The sequence below is a fragment of the Bicyclus anynana genome, chromosome 6 (assembly GCF_947172395.1).
Source record: "Bicyclus anynana chromosome 6, ilBicAnyn1.1, whole genome shotgun sequence".
Lineage (NCBI taxonomy): Eukaryota > Metazoa > Arthropoda > Insecta > Lepidoptera > Nymphalidae > Bicyclus > Bicyclus anynana.
The window spans coordinates 9,584,880-9,605,350 of NC_069088.1; the positions used below are offsets into that span (position 1 = coordinate 9,584,880).

Sequence of the window (20,471 nt, forward strand, 5' to 3'; positions counted from 1 at the left end):
AAAGTCTCGTTTACAGGAAAATGTAAATACGGTACCTACTCGCTCCACTAAGTAAACTGAGTAGGTATATATCGTGCAGTTGCAACCAGGGTAATTAACTCCAACGTCGGTAGGTATATAATAGGAAAACCTGTACGTAGGTAGGAACTTATTACATTTTTTTTTAACTTTTAAAATAAGTAGGTACGTGTAATAAGTATAGGTAGATATCAAGATAGAAGAAAGGAAGAGTAGAAACTTTTTTGGCTTTTAAGTTTGAGCCACTGATAAAATCGGTTTTTCATGCCTAAAAAAATCTATTTATATCTATAATCTATATACTCGCTCAATGATTCAAAACTAGCGGACGCTCATGACTTCATCCGCTCTTAGACCTCCTTAATCTGTCTCTGTTGTAAAATCCGTTCTTAGCGGACGTCTATTAACTTTAAACTATCTCCCTGCCCAATTTCATCTTTTTACGTGAAGCGGTTTTCGAGAATTCATGATGACCTTTCGCTTTTATATATTTAGGAGATTGTTAGTTACTACCTACCTACTGGATTATTTCTCCTACCTTTGCAAAACACTACATTTAATCCAAATGTCTATTAGCTAAATTTTCTTCAAGGATCAAAACTCCTCAAAATTAAGTAAGTTTAAATCATCCCTGGACTGGAACTTAAATATTTAAAAATTACGAATAGACTGTGTGATTTTCATTATCAGTAGATCTCGAACTCGCGACTCGAACATGCAAACACATCATTTTCATTTTTTAAAGTTGGTTTAAAAATTTCTCCTTTCATCTCATGGCAATTTAGCTAACGTCTGTTGTACTTGTGCTTAGTAGCTAGCTGGTTGTATGCAAAGGTGCATAGCATACCTGAAGCGTACGAATCTTATAAATTTTGCACATGATAATATCCAGTCACGTTGCTTGCAGCCAATTTGTTGCATATTTGAGCCAGTTATACGTACAGAGCTTATTAGATTACAAATTATTAGGTACAGCCAAAGTACCGAGGAAATACTGTTAATCGATTTACCAACCGTTTCAAATGTATTTTTACTGTAGGGTGCGTTCGGATAATTTTGAATGGATTTATGACAAATCCATCCGAAACAGCTTTTCATTAAATGAATATGAAAGTTAAGTTAATTATTATTCGGACTTTTAATTTATATTATACACTATTCGACAAATTCCGAAAAAAAGTAAAAATCTAGAAAAATTAGAAATACCTACATTAACTTAATCACATTCAATAATAAACCAAAACGATTATCTAATTCTAAGTCATCAAAAAACAAACAATAGAATAACTTGCCAAGTTACGAAAAAAGAAGCACAAAAAATGCTCGAAATATACCTATGCTATGTATGTATATAATGTTCACGGAAATGGTACTTTGCTCTATAGGTACGCGCTTCTAGCTCCTAGTGCCAAGATGCGGGAGTGGATTTACTTGCCGTTTAGGTGATTCCGTGCTAGACTATGAAAAAGTTTCTGGCGAGTTTGATATTTGTAAATTATTGAAATTACCCGATTTTCGATACTACCCGAAGAATGCACCTTAATCAGATTCCTAATAAAAAAAATACGTGTGGCACTCGGGGAAGCTGTTGCATAGTATTTTTATCAATAATTATTTGCAGCTAGTCTACACGCGTACGCCGTCTACTTACATTTTGCTTTAATTAAACAACGCGTATTTACATTCTGCATTTGAACATTACAACAATAAATAAGTCTAAATCCCGAGGATTTCATATCAACAGTGTAATCAGATGGGTTTAGTGATACGGGGAGTTCTACTTCGCGGGAGGAAATTAACTTCCAATGAAGTCTATTACTTACGCTTCGCAACGGAGCTAGGGAGTAAATAAATCGCTTCTATTTATAACGCCTTTATTCCTCTGAAATATTTATTGAGATTAATACGAATAAGTAGTTTTATTAGTTCTCCATCGAATGTCACTAACTTAACTTCGTTAATTTACGGTACTTTTGCAGTCCCTATTAGTGGGATAATAGGTACATATTAATAATAATCTAAATATAATATTCCGATTAATTACACCTTTTCTTGCAGCATTCAAAAACACAAGAAAGAAAAATTTATATGATCGAATTTGTATGTATGGAACTTTGTTAAAATCTTGTCAACTTAAATCGCATTATTGACAAACATGACCACACTCTGTTGGGTTGTAAACCACGTAATTAATAAACACATGGACTCGTAGCTTGTCATTTTTAGGGTTCCGTAGTCCACAAGGAACCCTTAATTTCGCTGTAATTAAGCATCAGTATTATCATTAAAATTGTAAACAAAGTCGTAAAAACATGTAGATGGAATGAATTTTTTTTTACTTGTTTATCTCATAGTATGAGGTATCGTTGGATGGGTCTTTGAAAGATATGAAGGGTTTTTGACGATTATCAGTTTGAAGGCGGTGCCAATCCAGTGTTTTAATTAAAGCCGTTTCTGAAAGAACTACAAAAATTACGTAATTTAAACGGCTTGAATTGAAACATCACTGGCTTGGCACCGCCTTCAAACTGATCAGAAGGTAGCACATAGGTAAGATGTTATTTTTTGCTTTTTAGTTTAGGTTATTTTTGAGTTGGAAGTCGGTTGAATTTTTTTTATTAAAATTTTTTAATTTTTTAGTTAAAAAAATATAATTAAGCAGTTCGGCTCCTATAAGTGGACTCATCAACACCTTGAACTTATGGGAAATACTCCCGAGCACCCTGTATAGTAAAAGAAAATAGACCTTAATGGAGGTCACATAGAGTAAACTTAAAATAATATAATTAAGCAGTTCGGTTCAGTTAATACATGCATACTCTATTAGTTAGTTAGCAGCAGCGCTTTAGTATTAGCTAGTTGACTGAAGTCTTAATTTCTTATAAAATATAGCAATAGAAGCAGCAAGGGGGGCAGCTTGATGCTTCTATTGTTAAAGCATTAACGTGACACATCAGAACAGAATCAATATCATACATTTTGTATGATATTGATTCGCACATCAGAAGCCATCACGGCATGTCACATCACATAAGTGTAAATGTTGCCTTATAAAAATGAATGATAACGATTCTGTTCTGATGCGTCACGACACGACACGTCAGACAAATATAAATCCGGCTTTAGTGTTTTTCAGATAGCATGGGTACAGCGACAATCACTTGCATGACGTTCATAATACATACTATTATCATGAATCTCAGCAAACTTTGAAGAGTGAAACAAAATGTCACCTGCACCATCCTACATGAAACAAACTGTAGCTGTAGTGTTTTCTATGTTCTGTGTTATAAACAAATTCTTTGTATGCATACATCAAATAAAACACATAGTAAGCTTAACTTAATTGTTTATTCTTGGCTAGCATCAACATTCTCAGTTTGCAAGCCTTTGATGGACGCAACAGGCACATAGGTGACGAGCGTGAATAGCTTGTGTGCGGAGTCTTCATCATCATTACGTCTGCGAGACAGCCTTACCCGTACTCTGAAGGGAACATTTCTGAAATAAACATTTCAAAATTTATAGAATTGCATGTTGTTTCACCTAAAATAAAATTTATGTGCATATATGATTGAGTGGTTGGAAGTTGGACATGCCTTTATAAACTATAGTACAGAATTCAGAGTACATACTTCCTACATGAATTTCACAACACAAGTTGGCATAACTATATGATATAAGTGGAAACTGTTTCAAAAATGGAGAATTTTATATTATAAGTTTTAACAGATTGTAATATTTCTTTTAAAAAATTAACTCTGTGCTAAGACACTACACTAAATGTGGAATGTTTATCAACAAGTTAAAAGTGATGGTATAAATCACTAGTCATTTTACACTTTATTTATTATTATTATTTTAATAAACTTTTTACTTAATTCATAAGATTAAATTAATAATAATTAAATTCTCTATTGTGCAGGTTTCCTCACAATCATTTTCCAAAAACTGTTACAAGACACAATATTTAATTTCTTAAAATGCACATGACTGCAAAGTTGGAGGTCCATGCCCAAAATTGAATTTAATTTATATAATTATAAATATAAATTATGTACTGTTTTTTGGTTGCAGTATGAAATAACATGCATTTTCTACCTTGATTTTAATTTTATTTTTGTCGATAAACATTACACAGTTTGGCTTTAGTTTAAGGTCAATACTAATAAATATTCCTCAATATAGAGCTATAAGTTTCAGAATTTTAAGCAATTTCAGATCACAAATATAATGTTTATTTATATGGTGAAAAATTCAACACTACAGATATATTATGTGCTCTAGAAATGATTAGGTATCATCTATTTACATGGTTCTAGTCCTTTTGGACTAAGTCAAGCCCCTCAACCGTGAAACTATTGAGAGAATTATGATTAGCAATGAAAATTTGATAAATATTTAAACAATATAGCGCTAATCCTACATTTACTATGTTTTTACAGCTATTTTAAGAGTTAATACAGTGAAGAGTGGTATGTGTATACCAAGACATGAAAAGTTTGAAGAGGTTATAAGTTTGTTTACATCGTCGTTAAAGGTAATAATAACTAAAACCCACATAAATATATCCGAGTGGTAAATAATAATATATAATTTAACTCACCGGACTCCCTTTGACCATAGGTATTTGTTTAGCCTGGTATCAACACGGACGTCTGGGGTTCCCATTTGTTTTTCCGCAAACTTGCGAACTTCTTTAATAGCACGGGGTGCGCGTCTCTTGAAGCCGACTCCATGAAGCCGCTTGTGTAAATTTATCGTGTATTCGCGAGTCACTACTTCATTGATCGCGGATTTACCTTTTCTTTCCCCTTTCGGTTTAGCCATTGTGATCTGTAATAACAAACAAGTAAATGGAAATATATCACTTGTCACCTTCCCCAACCATTACTCGAATTTAATTTGAGAAGTTATTACTTATTGAAAGTATTTTACTTGGGATTATTTCAGATTTAATTTTATAAACACACCTTAGATCGCGCTCGCTGAATCTAAAAGAACTGTCAAAATAAGACATTTTCTAATGTCAATGTCAGAGTGTGTCAGACTGTCAGTGCTCTCTAATCTGTGGTGTAGTAGATGTGTAATAAACCTCGGAGCGTAACCGGAGATATTAACATTATTCAGCGTAATGAAAACAGAAAAGAAGCAGAATAGTTTGTAAAGAATCATTACGTTTAGGTGTCAAAGCGTGTAAGCTTTGATTGATTATTTTCATATTTTACATCTATACGCAACTGAGTCATAGAAAGTCCATTATCAATATAAGACTGAAGAAGAATGAGTCTGGGTTAGTATTGTATTGTAGTTGTAGTCTGTGATGTGATTTTTAGGCAAAGATACGTTTTGCTTTTGTGATTTGTTTGTTTATTTATTTTATCTAACTAAAATTTGAAACCCGTGTTTAGAAGTGCATAAAAACTTCAGAAAGTTTAGCTTAATTAGTGACAATTGTGTAAATTACTCAAAAAATGACAGAAGTATACAAGTAATTTAAAGTTAAAAAAATATTTAGAGGTTATGCTTCAACAAACTGATTTTACGAATTTAAATATTAAACTTTCAGGCACATACATCCCTCCAAATATTTTAATGATTATATTAACCAAGACGTTCGTCCAGACGGTAGAGATTTCGACCAGCAACGTGATGTTATTATCAACATTAATGGAATAACCTCGGCGGATGCCTCCGCGATTGTGAAATGTGGGAATACTACGGTTGTTTGTGGTATCAAGTTGGTTAGAAAATTCACCATTCATGTGTTTTATTTCATTATCAATTCAAACACAATATTATCATTGTTATTTTTTTTTTCAGGAACTAGCAAGACCCAAAGCTGAGGAACCTGATATAGGGTTTCTAATATCTAATGTAGAACTTTTGCCTCTATGCTCGTCAAAGTTCCGCCCAGGACCCCCTTCAGACTATGCTCAAGTCATCAGCAATATAGTATCAGATATTGTGATAAATTCAAAATGTGTTGATTTAAAAGATCTATGTGTTGTAACTGACAAACTTGCTTGGGTTATATACTGTGACTTGGTCTGCTTGGATTATGATGGTAGCATTGTGGACGCCTGTATCATTGCTTTAATTACAAGTTTGAAAACATGTATGTATTTTGATATATATAATTTATCACAAAATCAGTTTATAAATAGAATTTACGATAAGATAAGAAACCCTGGTTGAGTTTTTTTGGACAAAGGCATATTTGGGACCCTTCTAACATTAATTTAAATATTATTATGGATATTACAGCTCAATGGCTAAAGCCATAGACAAAGAAATACGGTCATCTGTGACCCAGGCCCGACAGAAACGAGATATATCTAATTTTTTTTATATATTGTGTATTATTAAATTACATATATTTTAAATTCGAAATCAATGGCTAACACCAAAAAATATTGCCATATGTTTTTGTTCAGGCGATACACTAAAAAATACAAAACGCCTATATTATCTTTAAAATTTGTATACACATATGTAATTAAATGACAATACAATAGCTATGGGATGTATCTAGATGCAGCTGGATATATGTAATTGAACTCTTAATACAACAGTCAACTTATAGGATTCATTCCCTAGATCCCTGACCCAGTGCAATCAGGTGCAGATCTTAGATTGAATAGGGTTTGCTTGTGGAATTTATTATTTAACCTGCTTTTGCAAACTTGATTTGTCTTTTATTTTTACATAAGCTACTTTTTATTCTCAGACATTTATCCAGGTGAAACTGAAGCACAGCTATTTTACAATAATAATTATGATTAGTTTTCATTTTAACATTACACCATTTTTTTTTTAGTATCTTTACCAACTGTGACTTATGATAATGAAACAGAAGAAGTCAAAGTGGATACTGGTGTAAAAATACCTCTGCAAGTACATGGTTTACCAGTTGCCACTAGTTTTGGTATTTATCATAAATTGCCAAGGTAATTAATGAAAGTATGTATTTTGTCAACATTTTAACCAAAAAAATATGATTTTTTATATGTTTGATTATAAAAGGTAATTGCATTGTTTTTTTTTTCTGAAGTTAGACAATAGAAAATTCATAAATTGTATATTTAGTATTCACACTATAATGTTTTAATTGTTATTAATGTATTGTTTTAGGAACATTATATTGGCCGACCCATCAGCTTATGAAGAGGAAATGTGTGGTGGTATTGGAGCTAACCTTATTGTATGTTGGAACAAGGGACTTTTCTGTGGAATACAAAAATTTGGTGGCTGCAATCTGTCGACAGAAGATGAAAAGCGAACAATATCCTTAGCTAAACAAAGATGTAAACTTGTTGAACAAGTAATTGAAACCTGTATAAAAAATGGAGAAGTAAAATGAAATTTTTTGGTATATTTTTTCTTTTATTGAACTTATACCTATACTACAGCCTTTCTTGATGAGTACTGTTTACCAACAAACAAATTGATAATGAGGGTATAAATCACTAATCATTTTACACCTAATAATAATTATTTCAGTACTCTTGCTCAAAAACACTGTTATATTACCATTCCACAGCGGGAACATTGACACTTGCAGTAGAAATAATCATACTAAGTCTATTAGCTGACCTTAGTGCACATTCATACTTGCATAGGTTACAAGATTGAGACTGTAAGGCCTGTCACCAATATGAGTTCTCATGTGTTTGACTGTACTGTTTGCAACACTTCAGGCATACCTAACTCGAGCCTAACTCGTATGATCACAGATTAAAAGGTTATTACGTAATAAATGAATCGTAAGTACTTACGCTTACGCGGGCTTAACATAAATGGTGAAAAATTATCTCATCTACGATTCGCTGACGATATCATAATATTCGCTACAACAACAGTCCACCTACAGAACATGCTCGTAGACTTAGAAAAAGAAAGTAGCTTGGTAGGTCTTACAATAAACACCTCTAAAACCAAAGCCATAACAAACTCATCTGAGGACTATATCTCTATCTATGGTGAGCCGATTGAGTATGTAAAGGAATATTCGTATCTGGGCCAACTGATCTCGAATACCGATGTTATGTCAAAGGAAATAGACACCAGAATTGGTAATGCATGGAAGTGTTACTGGGGATTAAAAGAAATCATGAAAAACACAGAAACCAAGATGTCTCTTAAGTCCAAGCTATACAACACCTGTGTGTTACCAATCTTGACCTATGGTTGTCAAACTTGGGCACTCACTAAAGCGCAAAATAAGAAATTAGAGACATGCCAGACAGCAATGGAGAGGAGCATGCTAAATATAAGAAGATCAGACCGAATAAACAATATGACAATAAGAAAACACACGAAAATAGAGAATGTCATAACAAGGATAAGGAAACTTAAGTGGAAATGGACAGGCCATATAATAAGAGGAACAAAAAAATGGAATAAAACTATTGTATATTGGTATCCAAGAAATAGCAAAAGGAATCGAGGCAGACAGTTCCGAAGATGGGAAGACGAGTTAAAGGCGGTAGCAGGGGAGGCATGGACAAGGAAGGCGTTGGACCGACCCAAATGGAAGGAAATGGAGGAGGCCTTTGCCAAAGTTGGGCAAACAGACAAAGTTGTTGGTGTCACCTTAAATTAAATAAATTGTAAAATATGTACCTACGTCTGAATAAAGGCTATATTATTATTATTATTATTATAAGTACTTACGCGTTGAAATGAGAATCTACTTCTTAAAAAATCTTCGGATTCTTGAAACCAATAGTTAAAATTAAATTATGTGTAGGTATACATACTTACTTTTCGCAGGTAACGCCACGGGGCGCAGTTTTCTCTGCCTTCAATTCGGAGGACGTAGGTTCGAATCCGATCCGGGACATGCACCTCCAACTTTTCAGTTATGTTTAAGAACTTAAATATCACGTGAAGGAAAAACATCGTAAGGAAACCTGCATACCTAGAAAGGGGAATGTCCACCAGCCCATACAACGTTGGCCCAAGAAACCCAGTTACGCCCCCCCATAAAAGTATATGGAGATGATAATATGATGTATAAATAAGGATTTGGTTAAATAATTTTTTTAATAAAAGTTTGCTAGACATAAAAAAAAAAATATTTTATTTTATCACTCTCACTGCTCAAAAAGTACACCGGAGATGAAGTAACATTAAAGCTGTACATGAATAGATTTATTGTTTTATGTAACCAACAAGCTTAACAAATAAATCAATAAATGAAACAACCAACCAACCAGGCAGTGGCGTGCATATGGTTGTCGATCAGGGTATGCACTAGTAATAAAATTAAGCAAAGTGGAAAAATCTGTATTTACTAATGAAGACAACTCTTAGGATATGCAGTACTTTAATGCATGTATGAAGTGCACGCCACTACTTGGAGGCCATTGGATCAGCTTCTACTAAAAGAAATTATTGTAATGATGTTAACAATTGTAAATTATAATATTGTATTACTTTTCTAAAAAAGAGTGACTGTTGAGTTTCTTGCTGACTCTCCTCAGCAGAACTTGTCTTCCTATCTGGTGATGAGGTCTGTCTGTCTGTCTGGAGATGGACAAATAGTCAACCTTATTATTTCAAAAGTGCTTGTTTGCAAAACCAAGGCTTAGTTTACAAGCACTGTAAATAAATGAATTGTGTCCCGGCTGTTGTTTGTGTTTTATAATTTAATTTAAATGTTTCTGTTAAGCCAAGATATAGATAAACTGTATGGTGTGTGTTAAATATTTTCTTAATCTAAATGATTATTATACATACTCATATTATTTTTAATAATGAAGCAAAATCTTCAATTAGTAAAATGGTTCAAGATTGTGTTGTATATTGATTGTAAGAGAAAACAATACTAATGAGGCACATAATAATTAAATTGACAAAATAGATGTACCTACCTATATAGTTCATAACAGTTAGCCTGTTGGAATTATTACAGCGAGGAAAACAACATTGATTTGGAGTGTTTGTCGCTATTACATAATTATTTTCCGTTCTTCACTTGAGCAAGATACTGCTTTATCAGTCGTTTTCCAGCAATTTTGACAAACTTGGGATGACGCTGGATAACCGAAATAGTAATAAAATATGAAAATCCAGCAAATAATTTAATCAGAGTTTTAAAATTGGTTTACTTAGTGGATTTAATAATGTTATGTTATTCCACAATTTATTCGTCGTCATCATCAACCCATATTCGGCTCACTACTGAGCTCGAGTCTCCTCTCAGAATGATAGAGGTTAGGCCAATAGTCCACCACACTGGCCCAATGCGGATTGGCAGACTTCACACACACTGAGAATTAAGATAATTCTCTAGTATGCACTATTTATTACTGTTTTAAAATTGGTTTAGGGTGTGAAAATGTAGCAAACTGACATACAAACTCACAGTTCACATTTAATATTAATCAGAAAAGTAGGATAAATATACTATAATACTTTTATGCACTAAATATTGCTTGAACAAACCATCAACAATGCAAGAAAACCTATGTGCTGTCCTACATCTGACTAGATGTTATGCCTTCTACGCCAGTAATTACACAGTAAATGTACTTTTTAATACAGCAATATTGGTTAGTCATAAAAATACACTGAGCGACACTTCAACACTTATATGGGAAACTACACTCTGTTGTGACTTGACACAATAACATGACAAAAATTATTAAAGTTATACATATTATTTCTTATGAATAATAATCGTTTTTCACATTAAAAATGGATCAAACATTATTTATGCTGCCTGCACCTGCTGTGTACTTGTTTACGAGCATGTTTCAAACAGAATGTATTCGTATTTTCGTGACATTTTATTGACAATTGATGCCAACTATAATAATTTTAATATTGATATTAACATTGATTAATGCAGCGTAAATGTCCTCTTGTATTTACATCTGAGAGCTGAAATAAACTTGCAATTTTTCCGGTTCAGGGTCAACATTATTCGAATTTCGAATTTAACTTCGTGCAAGTTTTATTTATATTATAGCTGTGGTTTGAAAAATTATAATTCGGTTCAAAAAATACTGAAGGTAAACAGAAAACAGACAAAATCAGTACCTAAATGAATTCAATGACATTAGCTAATTAATAAAATGAGAATGACATTGACAATTATTGACATCAACAGATTATCTGTCCAAAAGTCAAATCGATGTTGCCATACGAAACACGAAAAATCGAATAACTTCGTATCGATTTCTAATTGAATAATTTTATTACTAGAATAACACGTCATTGTTTTCACCATCTTTTACACGACGCAATGGTTTTTTTATTGGTTTTCAATAATAAATAAAGTGATTCAAGAAGAAGGTTTATACAAGTAGTTTGTCATGATATTGCGTTTTCACCCGGACAAAATTGCGGACGCCTGCAATTTTATGTCAATGTATTATGTAAACATAATATATTATCTACAATATGTATACTATTTATACATACATAGAAATATATAGAATTTGATTTAGTTAGATCGGATGAAAGGAAAAAGTTATCAGAAGAAAGGGATTGAATATCAACTATTAAGACCACTTTGACCACTTATTTATATCAGCTTAGTATAGCTGTAGCTTGCGCGTTGGCCGATCGTGAAAAACCGCATTGCACGCGCCGAAGTTACGGGCTTGCGCTACTACTCATATTATATATTATACTAGCTGACGCCGCGCGGTTTACCCGCGTGGTTCCCGTTCCCGTAGGAATGCGGAGATAATATATAGCTTATAGCCTTCCTCGATAAATGGGTTATCTAACACTGAAAGAATTTTTCAAATCGGACCAGTAGTGCCTGAGATTAGCGCGTTCAATCAAAAACAAACAAACAAACTCTCCAGCTTTATAATATTAGTATAGATAGTATTTAAATGGCGCAGTTGGTAATGTTTCTACGCAGTGATCCTAGGTTCTTAATGTTATGCTCGATTATTATTATTATCCATTTCAATATCGATTAAACTAAAAAAATCAGTTGAGTTCTTAGTGGTTGGTTATTGCGAAAAATATAATAGGTACTTTGATATCAAGAAACGTTTTATAATGTCGACTATGCAATGGTTTTTAAAGAGTGAGGCAGATATTATAATCAAAAACATTATAATCTATTACAACTTTTGCTTTTCCAGGTGATTTTGTTGTAGAAAAAGATCGATTATTATTATTCGGTTAAAATATTGATTAAACCAAATAAATCACTTAGCTGGCAACACTGTTCATGTTCGTGTCTTCAAAAATGTCATACAACAACTATAATATTGTCAAATATCGTTGTGAAACTTATTTTTTGAGGAAAGTTATAGCAAACCGCTATGGATAAAGTAATTTATTCATTATTAAACAAAAATTATCAAGTATTTTTTAGTTTTATGCAAAGTGGGGGGCGGGGACGAAAGGTCTGGGCCGGGAATGGACATTCCCCTTTTCTTATTTCTCTATGTGTCTGAAATCTGCCAAACTGCATTGGGTGGTGGAATATTATGGGCCTAACGCCCATTCTGATAGGAGACTCGTTCTTAACAATGAGCCGAAAATGGGTTGCTAATGACATGCCAGCAAGTACCAATAAAACTGCATAAACTCGCATGCCATATTAAGTACCTACCTACTCTGATAAGGATAGCTTTACAATATGTTCGTCATGAATCGATCAAATACAGCAAGTAGGTATCATAAGATTATTACATTGTAGTGGCATAGTCATACACACTATTAGACAACATATTATTAAGCTCAATACCTGGATTAGGTTTTGTAACTTTGGGAGTACCTACCTATATTATGGCACTTCTTCAATTCATCATAGAGTAGAATGTATATGGATGTTAATATGCCAATACTATTTAGGTGATATAAAAGAGTGAACTTGGATCGGAGAAATAATGCCGCGCAAAGTTCCATAAGAAGAGTACTGCTGCACTCTTCCCTGGGTTTACCTCTATCCTCCATTTGCGAAACGTCTACCTACCTAAATGCCAAACAGTAAGCACCACTTTGTTAAGTGTGTTACCGTTTTCTGGAGACGGGCTATTATGAATCAACGGTAAGGGTGCGTGACAAACAGTGCGGTGTCATCCGCGAACTGCGCGAATTGCACGCCTGGATGGATGGTGGGTAAAGAGATGGAGGTATCCTAAAGAGTGAATATAGAAACACGGAGCCTTGAGGGATTACCGCTTTGATCGGCCTGGAGGACGAGAGAGGCCGTATCGAAAGGTGCGATTTGACAGCTAATCATGAAGCAATCTGACTAGTCTGATAAGTACCCCGAATCAGCTGAGCTTAACTAGTAGACCTTCATGCCAGACTTGGTCGAAGGCCTTGCAGTTAGCTGGGTCAGGCCAGCGAGAATATGCTCCGTGAGGCGGTGAGCTTGCTGTACGTAGGGTGTTAGGTTCTAAATCCAAACTGGTGTTTGATGAGAAGTTATAACTTATCGCATACAGCCATTGAACGGTTAAGAATAATAATACGCCTTGGCAGTAGTGTTGATTAAACTAATAGGGAGATTACGGCTTGCCTAGCTTGTGAATATCTATGACCGTTGCTTCCTTCCATTCCACGCTTTGATGATGGAGCAGTGGGTCAAGAGAGCATTAAAAATATTAGCCGCTCAACTATCTAGTATCTAAGTTGTTTAGAACGTTGTTGTTAACGCTTTGTTGCATATAGAGTCGAGACTTGGGGTCATTTTTGACGTGACGTAATTCGATGGAGCCGGCTGCACACTTGAAAAAAGATGACGTCATGCGTCGTTCCCTCGCTCTAGGGTTGCCAACTTTTTTACAAGAAATAGAGTTTAATCTGGTCTATGTGATTTAGAAAAACGAACATTTTCTTTTGAAAAATGGAACCATTCCATAAGTATTTTCTCATGACGTTGTTACATTCAACTATCGTCAGTAAACCGACTTTACAGAAAACCGTTTTTTTTTTGCTTAGACCTTTGATAACCGAAAAAACCTCATCACAACTCACAAATCGTAGTGGGGGCAGACCGCTGTGGGACGTAGCTGCAATAAGCGTAGTGAATAAATACTCTTTGGCCTTCATTTGTCGTCTGTGTTCTTTGTCTGTACCACAGAACTGTTTGTCTGTACAATAGTATCTGTACTGTGCAGCTAGATTAAATTACTCTAAGTGTCAGGCCTTCACTTTTTGTCTTTGGGCGGCAGTTCGACTTCAAAATGTCACCACGTCTTATAATATCAAAATATGTTATTGAGGTAAAAATATTTTAATTTATCAAAGAATTAGTATTGAAATTACTTGTTAGTTAGTATATAACTTATTTACTATATAATGTATATATCGTGCAAGGTATAATATTTTGTTCTTGCAAAGTTTTTGCGTTAGACGTCATCACCTGGAATAATTTTTAATAAGTTCTAATTTCCTATGAATTTAGATATTTTTTTATTTTCAGCGGCTATCCAAACTCGATACGAATGAGCCGACAGGATGTCTGTACGGTCTCATGTACGACGGCACTTTGCTCGTCGTAGGACTAAGTTTAGAGTTTTTTGAAAACGAGCAAAAAACATACAGGCAACTTCTTCTACAATTGCCCGCCGAAGTAGAGTTGTGCGGTGTTATAAAATTCAGTGAAACTTTGTCAATTGAATCTAAACCTAAGGAGATATTTCAGGCAAGTATTTTTAGGTGTTTTGTATAAAAATTATATAATTATAACTGAGAGACTATTACATACTTTACACTGTTTTCACAGGACGTAGACATAACGGACAATCCACTTTTTATTGTAATCAGTAAGGATAAACAGATTAAAGCACATTTTTTGGTGCATGACAAATTTGAAGAAACAAACTATGAGGTCCTACAGCCAGAGGAACTGTGGAAACAGTTTATTCATGTACGTCTGAACACTGTGCTGCCGTTGACTTGTGAAGCAACAATAGCGGGAGTCAAAAATATTATGCAGAATAAAAGAAAAAAAGTGAGTGACATTTCTTGTCAGTTAAATAGAAATGGATTAAACAATGTTGGTTTACTTACACTAATTGTAACTCCAGAACTGTTAAATAGATCTGGATAAAAAATGGCGCAAAGACATTATACTCTGAATTAGCATTGCCCAAAATTTATATCTCAAATTGTCTTGTGGGAATAGGATTTGTACAGATAAACTGTGGATTTACAACAGGCTAGTATGAGGCTAGTATAAAAAATCTTGACTACCAAAAGATTTTTTGTAAAAGTAAATGCCCTGTATAGCAGTGATTTTTTTTTAAATGTTTCAAATAAAATATGTATGTATTTCTAATACTTAGATAGCATCTGGCCAAGTCTCGTTTCATATTGATGGCACCTCAATATACTTATTTGGAGTAGCCTCAGATGTAGGAGTGACAGGCACAAGTACAGAAGCCAATATAGGAGAGTTAATGGACTCCCTTGGCCCAGAACAGAGTTCCAAAAAGAAAAAACACAGTATAAATAAAGTGGTAAGTTCATTGAACATTTAAATTAATTAACTTTTAAGAAGTTATTCAATGTATTTTGGATTCTTGTCCAATTTTATGACAATTGTTATTTATTGTAATGACTGCTAATATGACAAAACACTAACTATTTATAACACATTGTATATTATTTATTTCTCAGTATTTATAGGTAATACAAACATTCCTTGCAATATGAGAATTTTAGAATATCATGGTAATAGCACAGAAAAGTTATCTCAACCATATAATAAGAATTATCTGTGTTTTTTATCCTTGTGTTAAAAAATGCTGAAATGCATGCAATGAATTTTATCTTAACAAGGTTCTGGTTACATAGACTGGTATTCATGTAAAATTACAAATGACTAGAGGTCTTTAATTTTTATAATATATTTTAGTTTATGCTGCATTGTGTAGGATAAAAATTAAATTGAGTTTCTAACAATTTATAGGAAATAGTTCCTGTTAATTTAGTATTGAAAACAACAAAAGACATGCTATCAGATAAACTTGTGAAAACAGCTGTTAAGATGATGACTACACAAAGGAAACGTAAGTTGTACATTTATTAAAGACTAGTGGACGCCCGCGACTACGTCTGCGTGGAATTTACTTTTTCACAAATCCCTCGGGATCCATAGATTTTTCGGGATAAAAAGTAGCCTATGTGTTAATCCAGAGGAAAATCTAATTCCATTTAAAAATTCAGCCAAACTGGTTCAGTAGTTGCGGCGTTAATGAGTAACAAACATCCAAACATCCATACGAGCACCCTGTATATTAGTATAGATAATGCTCAATGAAATTGATCAACAACATTTTTTTATTGCAAGTAAAAATTTTTATTTTTAACATTTTTCAGCTGCATTTTGCATCAGTATGCCATTAAGAGTTGACACATTGGCCATGATACACAGGAATACAAAACTGTCAGAATTGTATACAGTGCTAGTTGAAGCTGCCTGCAGGTCTCTCAGATTACTTGAACATGTATTATTGGAGCAGTTGGGTGGGTATACTACATTTTTAACATAAATTACAGTTTGTTTTGCTAACTTAGAAATGTAATCAAGCATTCAGTTTATGCATATTCATATAAATATCTATTTTACATTTCTGAAATATGCAAAGTGGCTCTTTTTTATATTATTCTTGGAAAATTCATTTTCCATAAGGAATGTCCATTAATCAGCAAGCTAGGTATCATCAAATATATCACATTACAGTAAAACTTTTTATTTATCAAAATATAAAAAAAAAATTAAATATGTATTCATTTTGCATCTAGTAAATTCTATATCCTACCACAATACAAATACTACTTTAGACAGTTTTGTATAATTAAGTCAAACAGATTTCATGACCATAAGATAATTATATTTCATTCTGTCTGTGACAGGTCAAGAAGGTATTGGTGATGGAGCAGGTTTACGTCTACCAGAAACATTCCATTTTCTTCCCCCAGAAATTGGTCATTTCATCACAAGAATTGTACCTAAGGGCATACCAGATGAAAGCATGGGTAAGTAATTGAGTTACAAACTTCAAGTGTACCAAAAATGGTTATAAAATAACTAACCAACCATAAAACAAAATTGTCAATAAAAGACAAGAAACAGAATTCAGAAAAGTATTTTTTTAAATTATTATCTGTCTGTTCATGTTATTTTCCAAAACTATTAAAACTATTGTTATGTGGTTCTTACTTGGTCCAGCAGAAAGAAAAATATAATCTTATTAGCAGACCTGGTCAAGCTTCGCTTTGACTTTTGTCCAGTTCTTCCCTACTCTACCACTACCTTACCCCTATCCTATTCCTACCCTACCCCTAATCTACCCCTAGCCTACCCATCACGTAAAAAAAGCTCAGTAACAACTGTCCTTGCGGTTCAAGGAGTATTCTAAAAAAAGAATTAGCGAAATTGGTTCAGCCATTCTCGAGATTTGTGCTTAGGAAGATTCAAGATTCATTTATTATATATAAGATTCATTTGAGTTTTTTAAGAACGTCACAAAGAAAAATTTATCATCTAAATCTAAATTCATCTTCATTTAACGTAACGTAAGAAGTTAAAAGAATGTTTAAGTATATTTTTTTTTTCAGAAAGCGATAGGAGGTCACTACACGAACAGTTATCTTTGCCACAAGACAGGCCTATATTCCGAAGGGGGAACGCATATACATCAAATAGTGCTAAGTTAATTAACCCACACGAAGCAATACCAGTTCAGCCGGTCAAGCCAGACGTAGCTGTGGCCCTGGTGCGAGGACGTTACACCTATCACCACTATATGCAAGATAACTTCAATGATGATGGATGGGGTTGTGCCTACCGCTCTATGCAAACCATATTTTCGTGGTTTAGGTAAGCAAACTACAGAACCTAAGCCTTTTATTGGTACTTTATACTTTTTTTATTGAAACTTTTGGTACTTTAAACTTTTTTTTTTGTTCTGTAGTGTAGTAGAATGTATCAGCCTATAACAATTATTGACATTGAGTGGAAAAAAGGGGGTAAGGCCTATGTCGCAGGACAACCTGACCTACAAAGTGGTTGCTAAAATTTTATTTTATTTTATTTTTTTAATTAAATATAAAATTTGTATTATTTATAAGCCAAAAGTTAAAAAAGAGATCAGCGAAATTTATTCTTCCGCGTGAAATTTAGTTTTTCAAAAATCCCTCGGAAACCGTGGATTTTTCCGGGATGAAAAGTTTGAAAAAAAATAAAGGAAATTAGATCTTTTGAAAGATGATTTTTAAAACATTAAATTAAGACTATATGGACACTTTTTTATTTATGAGTAGCTATATAATAAATAATATACCAATTTTGTTAATGATAAATTTCAAAAATAATACAGTATGCACAAAGGCTAATTTAGTGTATCATGATTTTTTTTGTAATATTTCAAGTAATTTATTATATTTGTGTGTTTTAGGTTTCAAGGATATAGTACAAACGACATACCAACTCACAGAGATATCCAACAGTGCCTTGTTAATATTGGTGATAAGCCATCCTCATTTTTAGGCTCAAAGCAATGGATAGGGTCTACAGAAGTGATGTTCTGTTTGGAAACCATCTTGGGTGTACAATCTAGGATTATTTTTGCAAACACTGGCTCAGAATTGCTCAGTTACACACCAGAGCTGGTACACCATTTTGAAAGGCATGGGAGCCCAATCATGATAGGTTAGTAATTACTATGTTAACAGTGAGGTGATGTAGTAGGTAGTTGTGTCAACTTGTTTCATTTCATTCTAAACTCCTAAAGTATAATTAACCCAAAACAGAGTAAAATTAATAAATAACCAATATGATTAATTTGTGCTGGTAGTTCACAGATTAGTAAATATTTACACCAGTGAGAAATCTGAGGGAATATTAATTCCCATAAAGCTAAAAATTGGTATAATCATTCAAAACATAATAATTAGAAACGAAATTTTAAAAGTCCTCATCTAATTACACGCTCTAAAAATTGCTGAAAATTGCGAAAAACTCTATTTTTTTAACCTTTGACCTTGAGTAGTATTTCTCCAGGTTCTGGATAGTTGAGGACTTATTATTTGTTTTTTTATAATTATGTTTTAAACAACTTATATTATAAATTGTCGCGAAGCTGAAGTGGCAATGGGCAGGTCACATAGTTCGAAGAACCGATGGGATCCCGAATTGCTGGAATGGCGACCCCGCACCGGAAAGCGCAGTGTTGATCGACCCCCAATATGTGGACCGAGAACATCAAGCGGGTTGCAGGGAACCGATTGATGCTAGCTTGCAGGGAACATTGGTTTCTCATATTTTTATTTAATCCACTTTTGAAGCTTCTGCTAAGACTAGCTTTACATACATATTAGGATTCATTTACGTGATCGGCAACTCTACCGACGACCGCAGTCGACTGGAGTCGGCGACGTCTAGGCGGCAGGCGACGGCGTCGTCGACTGCAATCGACTCGGCAGCGGTCGATGACGGTCCCGACTGCTGTCGACTCCCGTTGGCTGCAGTCGGCGACGCCGTCGCCTGCCGCCGAGACGTCCTCGACTGCAGTTGGTAGCAGAAGCCGCTCGTGTAAATGAATACTTAGATGTTAAATTGGACCTGCTAATGCTACTCTGTTGTAGGTGGTGGCGTGCTAGCGCATACAATACTCGGCGTGGAGTACAACAGTGTCACCAACGACACGCGGTACCTCATACTGGACCCGCACTACACAGGTGTCGATGACGTCACCGTCGTCGTCAGCAAGGGCTGGTGCGGCTGGAAGAACTCAGACTTTTGGAACAAAACGGCTCATTATAATCTATGTCTACCACAAACAAAACCGGCTATATAATTTTTTTTTTAATAAAATTATTGGTTTTTGTGTATATATTTTTACTGTTTTGTTATTTGGTGAATTGTAATATTTTTTTTTATATTAATTGCCTATGAATTGCATTTCATTGCGTTTTACAGATTTTTAATTTTCAAAGTTTTAATTAATTTCTAATTTATAAATTTATCTGCGCCAAAATGTTACTTCATTACTCGACACTTTGAATCAGTGTTTTACTGTTTTGAAATACGAAAATCGTTAACATAGATGGTTTATAGTTCCATCCTGCATTTAAGTAAAAAATGTTTTATTTTTTTAATAACAAGTGGCTAGTGAATTCACTGCTCAATATTATATTATTATAAATTAAAATTAAATTCCAAAACTGATTAACATTTATTTATAAATGAAAGAAGTAGGTAATCTAAATTAGTCGCACGCTAGTTACCTCTGTGAATTTTAATTTTGTCTTCAGTTTACTCCATAATGAATGATATCGCTGAATTGAATAACTATAGCTTGGCAAATTCGTTCGTAACACTCCCGACGGTCCGCGCGGGGGGCGTGTAGCGATGAATGAAAAACCCACGACTGATGCACCTCACTTTCCTGCACGTACGATTTCACACCCGCGCAGTCTTTCCTCCCGTCGGCCGCATATTATGGGAGTTTCATCAA

The 20,471-nt window shown here is 33.9% G+C and overlaps 3 protein-coding genes across 5 annotated transcripts; 2 read left to right on the forward strand and 1 right to left on the reverse strand.

Moving 5' to 3' along the window:
- Positions 1 to 3,350: 3,350 nt before the first annotated feature.
- LOC112052205 (60S ribosomal protein L31) lies at positions 3,351 to 5,133 on the reverse strand. Of its 2 annotated transcripts, none has more exons than XM_024091201.2 (3): positions 4,992 to 5,133; positions 4,625 to 4,854; positions 3,351 to 3,519 (listed from the first exon to the last, which is right to left on the reverse strand). In XM_024091201.2, exons 2-3 carry the CDS (start codon positions 4,846 to 4,848, stop codon positions 3,369 to 3,371), a joined length of 375 nt encoding a protein of 124 aa, XP_023946969.1. In that variant the 5' UTR covers positions 4,849 to 4,854; positions 4,992 to 5,133; the 3' UTR covers positions 3,351 to 3,368. The 2 variants fall into 2 exon arrangements, with proteins under 2 accessions (XP_023946969.1, XP_023946970.1); XM_024091202.1 differs by having other exon boundaries at positions 4,939 to 5,010.
- A 193-nt stretch (positions 5,134 to 5,326) lies between these two features.
- Positions 5,327 to 7,393, forward strand: LOC112052204 (exosome complex component RRP43). The gene is made up of 5 exons (XM_024091200.2): positions 5,327 to 5,509; positions 5,588 to 5,762; positions 5,842 to 6,136; positions 6,839 to 6,968; positions 7,153 to 7,393. The coding sequence occupies exons 1-5, from the start codon at positions 5,493 to 5,495 to the stop codon at positions 7,379 to 7,381; spliced, it is 846 nt and encodes a 281-aa protein (XP_023946968.1). The 5' UTR covers positions 5,327 to 5,492; the 3' UTR covers positions 7,382 to 7,393.
- A 6,696-nt stretch (positions 7,394 to 14,089) lies between these two features.
- LOC112052203 (ufm1-specific protease 2) lies at positions 14,090 to 19,849 on the forward strand. Of its 2 annotated transcripts, none has more exons than XM_024091199.2 (10): positions 14,090 to 14,228; positions 14,429 to 14,650; positions 14,732 to 14,959; positions 15,294 to 15,467; positions 15,920 to 16,019; positions 16,330 to 16,476; positions 16,867 to 16,989; positions 17,572 to 17,833; positions 18,411 to 18,664; positions 19,600 to 19,849. In XM_024091199.2, the coding sequence occupies exons 1-10, from the start codon at positions 14,190 to 14,192 to the stop codon at positions 19,809 to 19,811; spliced, it is 1,761 nt and encodes a 586-aa protein (XP_023946967.1). In that variant the 5' UTR covers positions 14,090 to 14,189; the 3' UTR covers positions 19,812 to 19,849. The 2 variants fall into 2 exon arrangements, with proteins under 2 accessions (XP_023946967.1, XP_052738282.1); XM_052882322.1 differs by lacking the exon at positions 14,090 to 14,228 and adding an exon at positions 14,290 to 14,322.
- Positions 19,850 to 20,471: the final 622 nt, after the last annotated feature.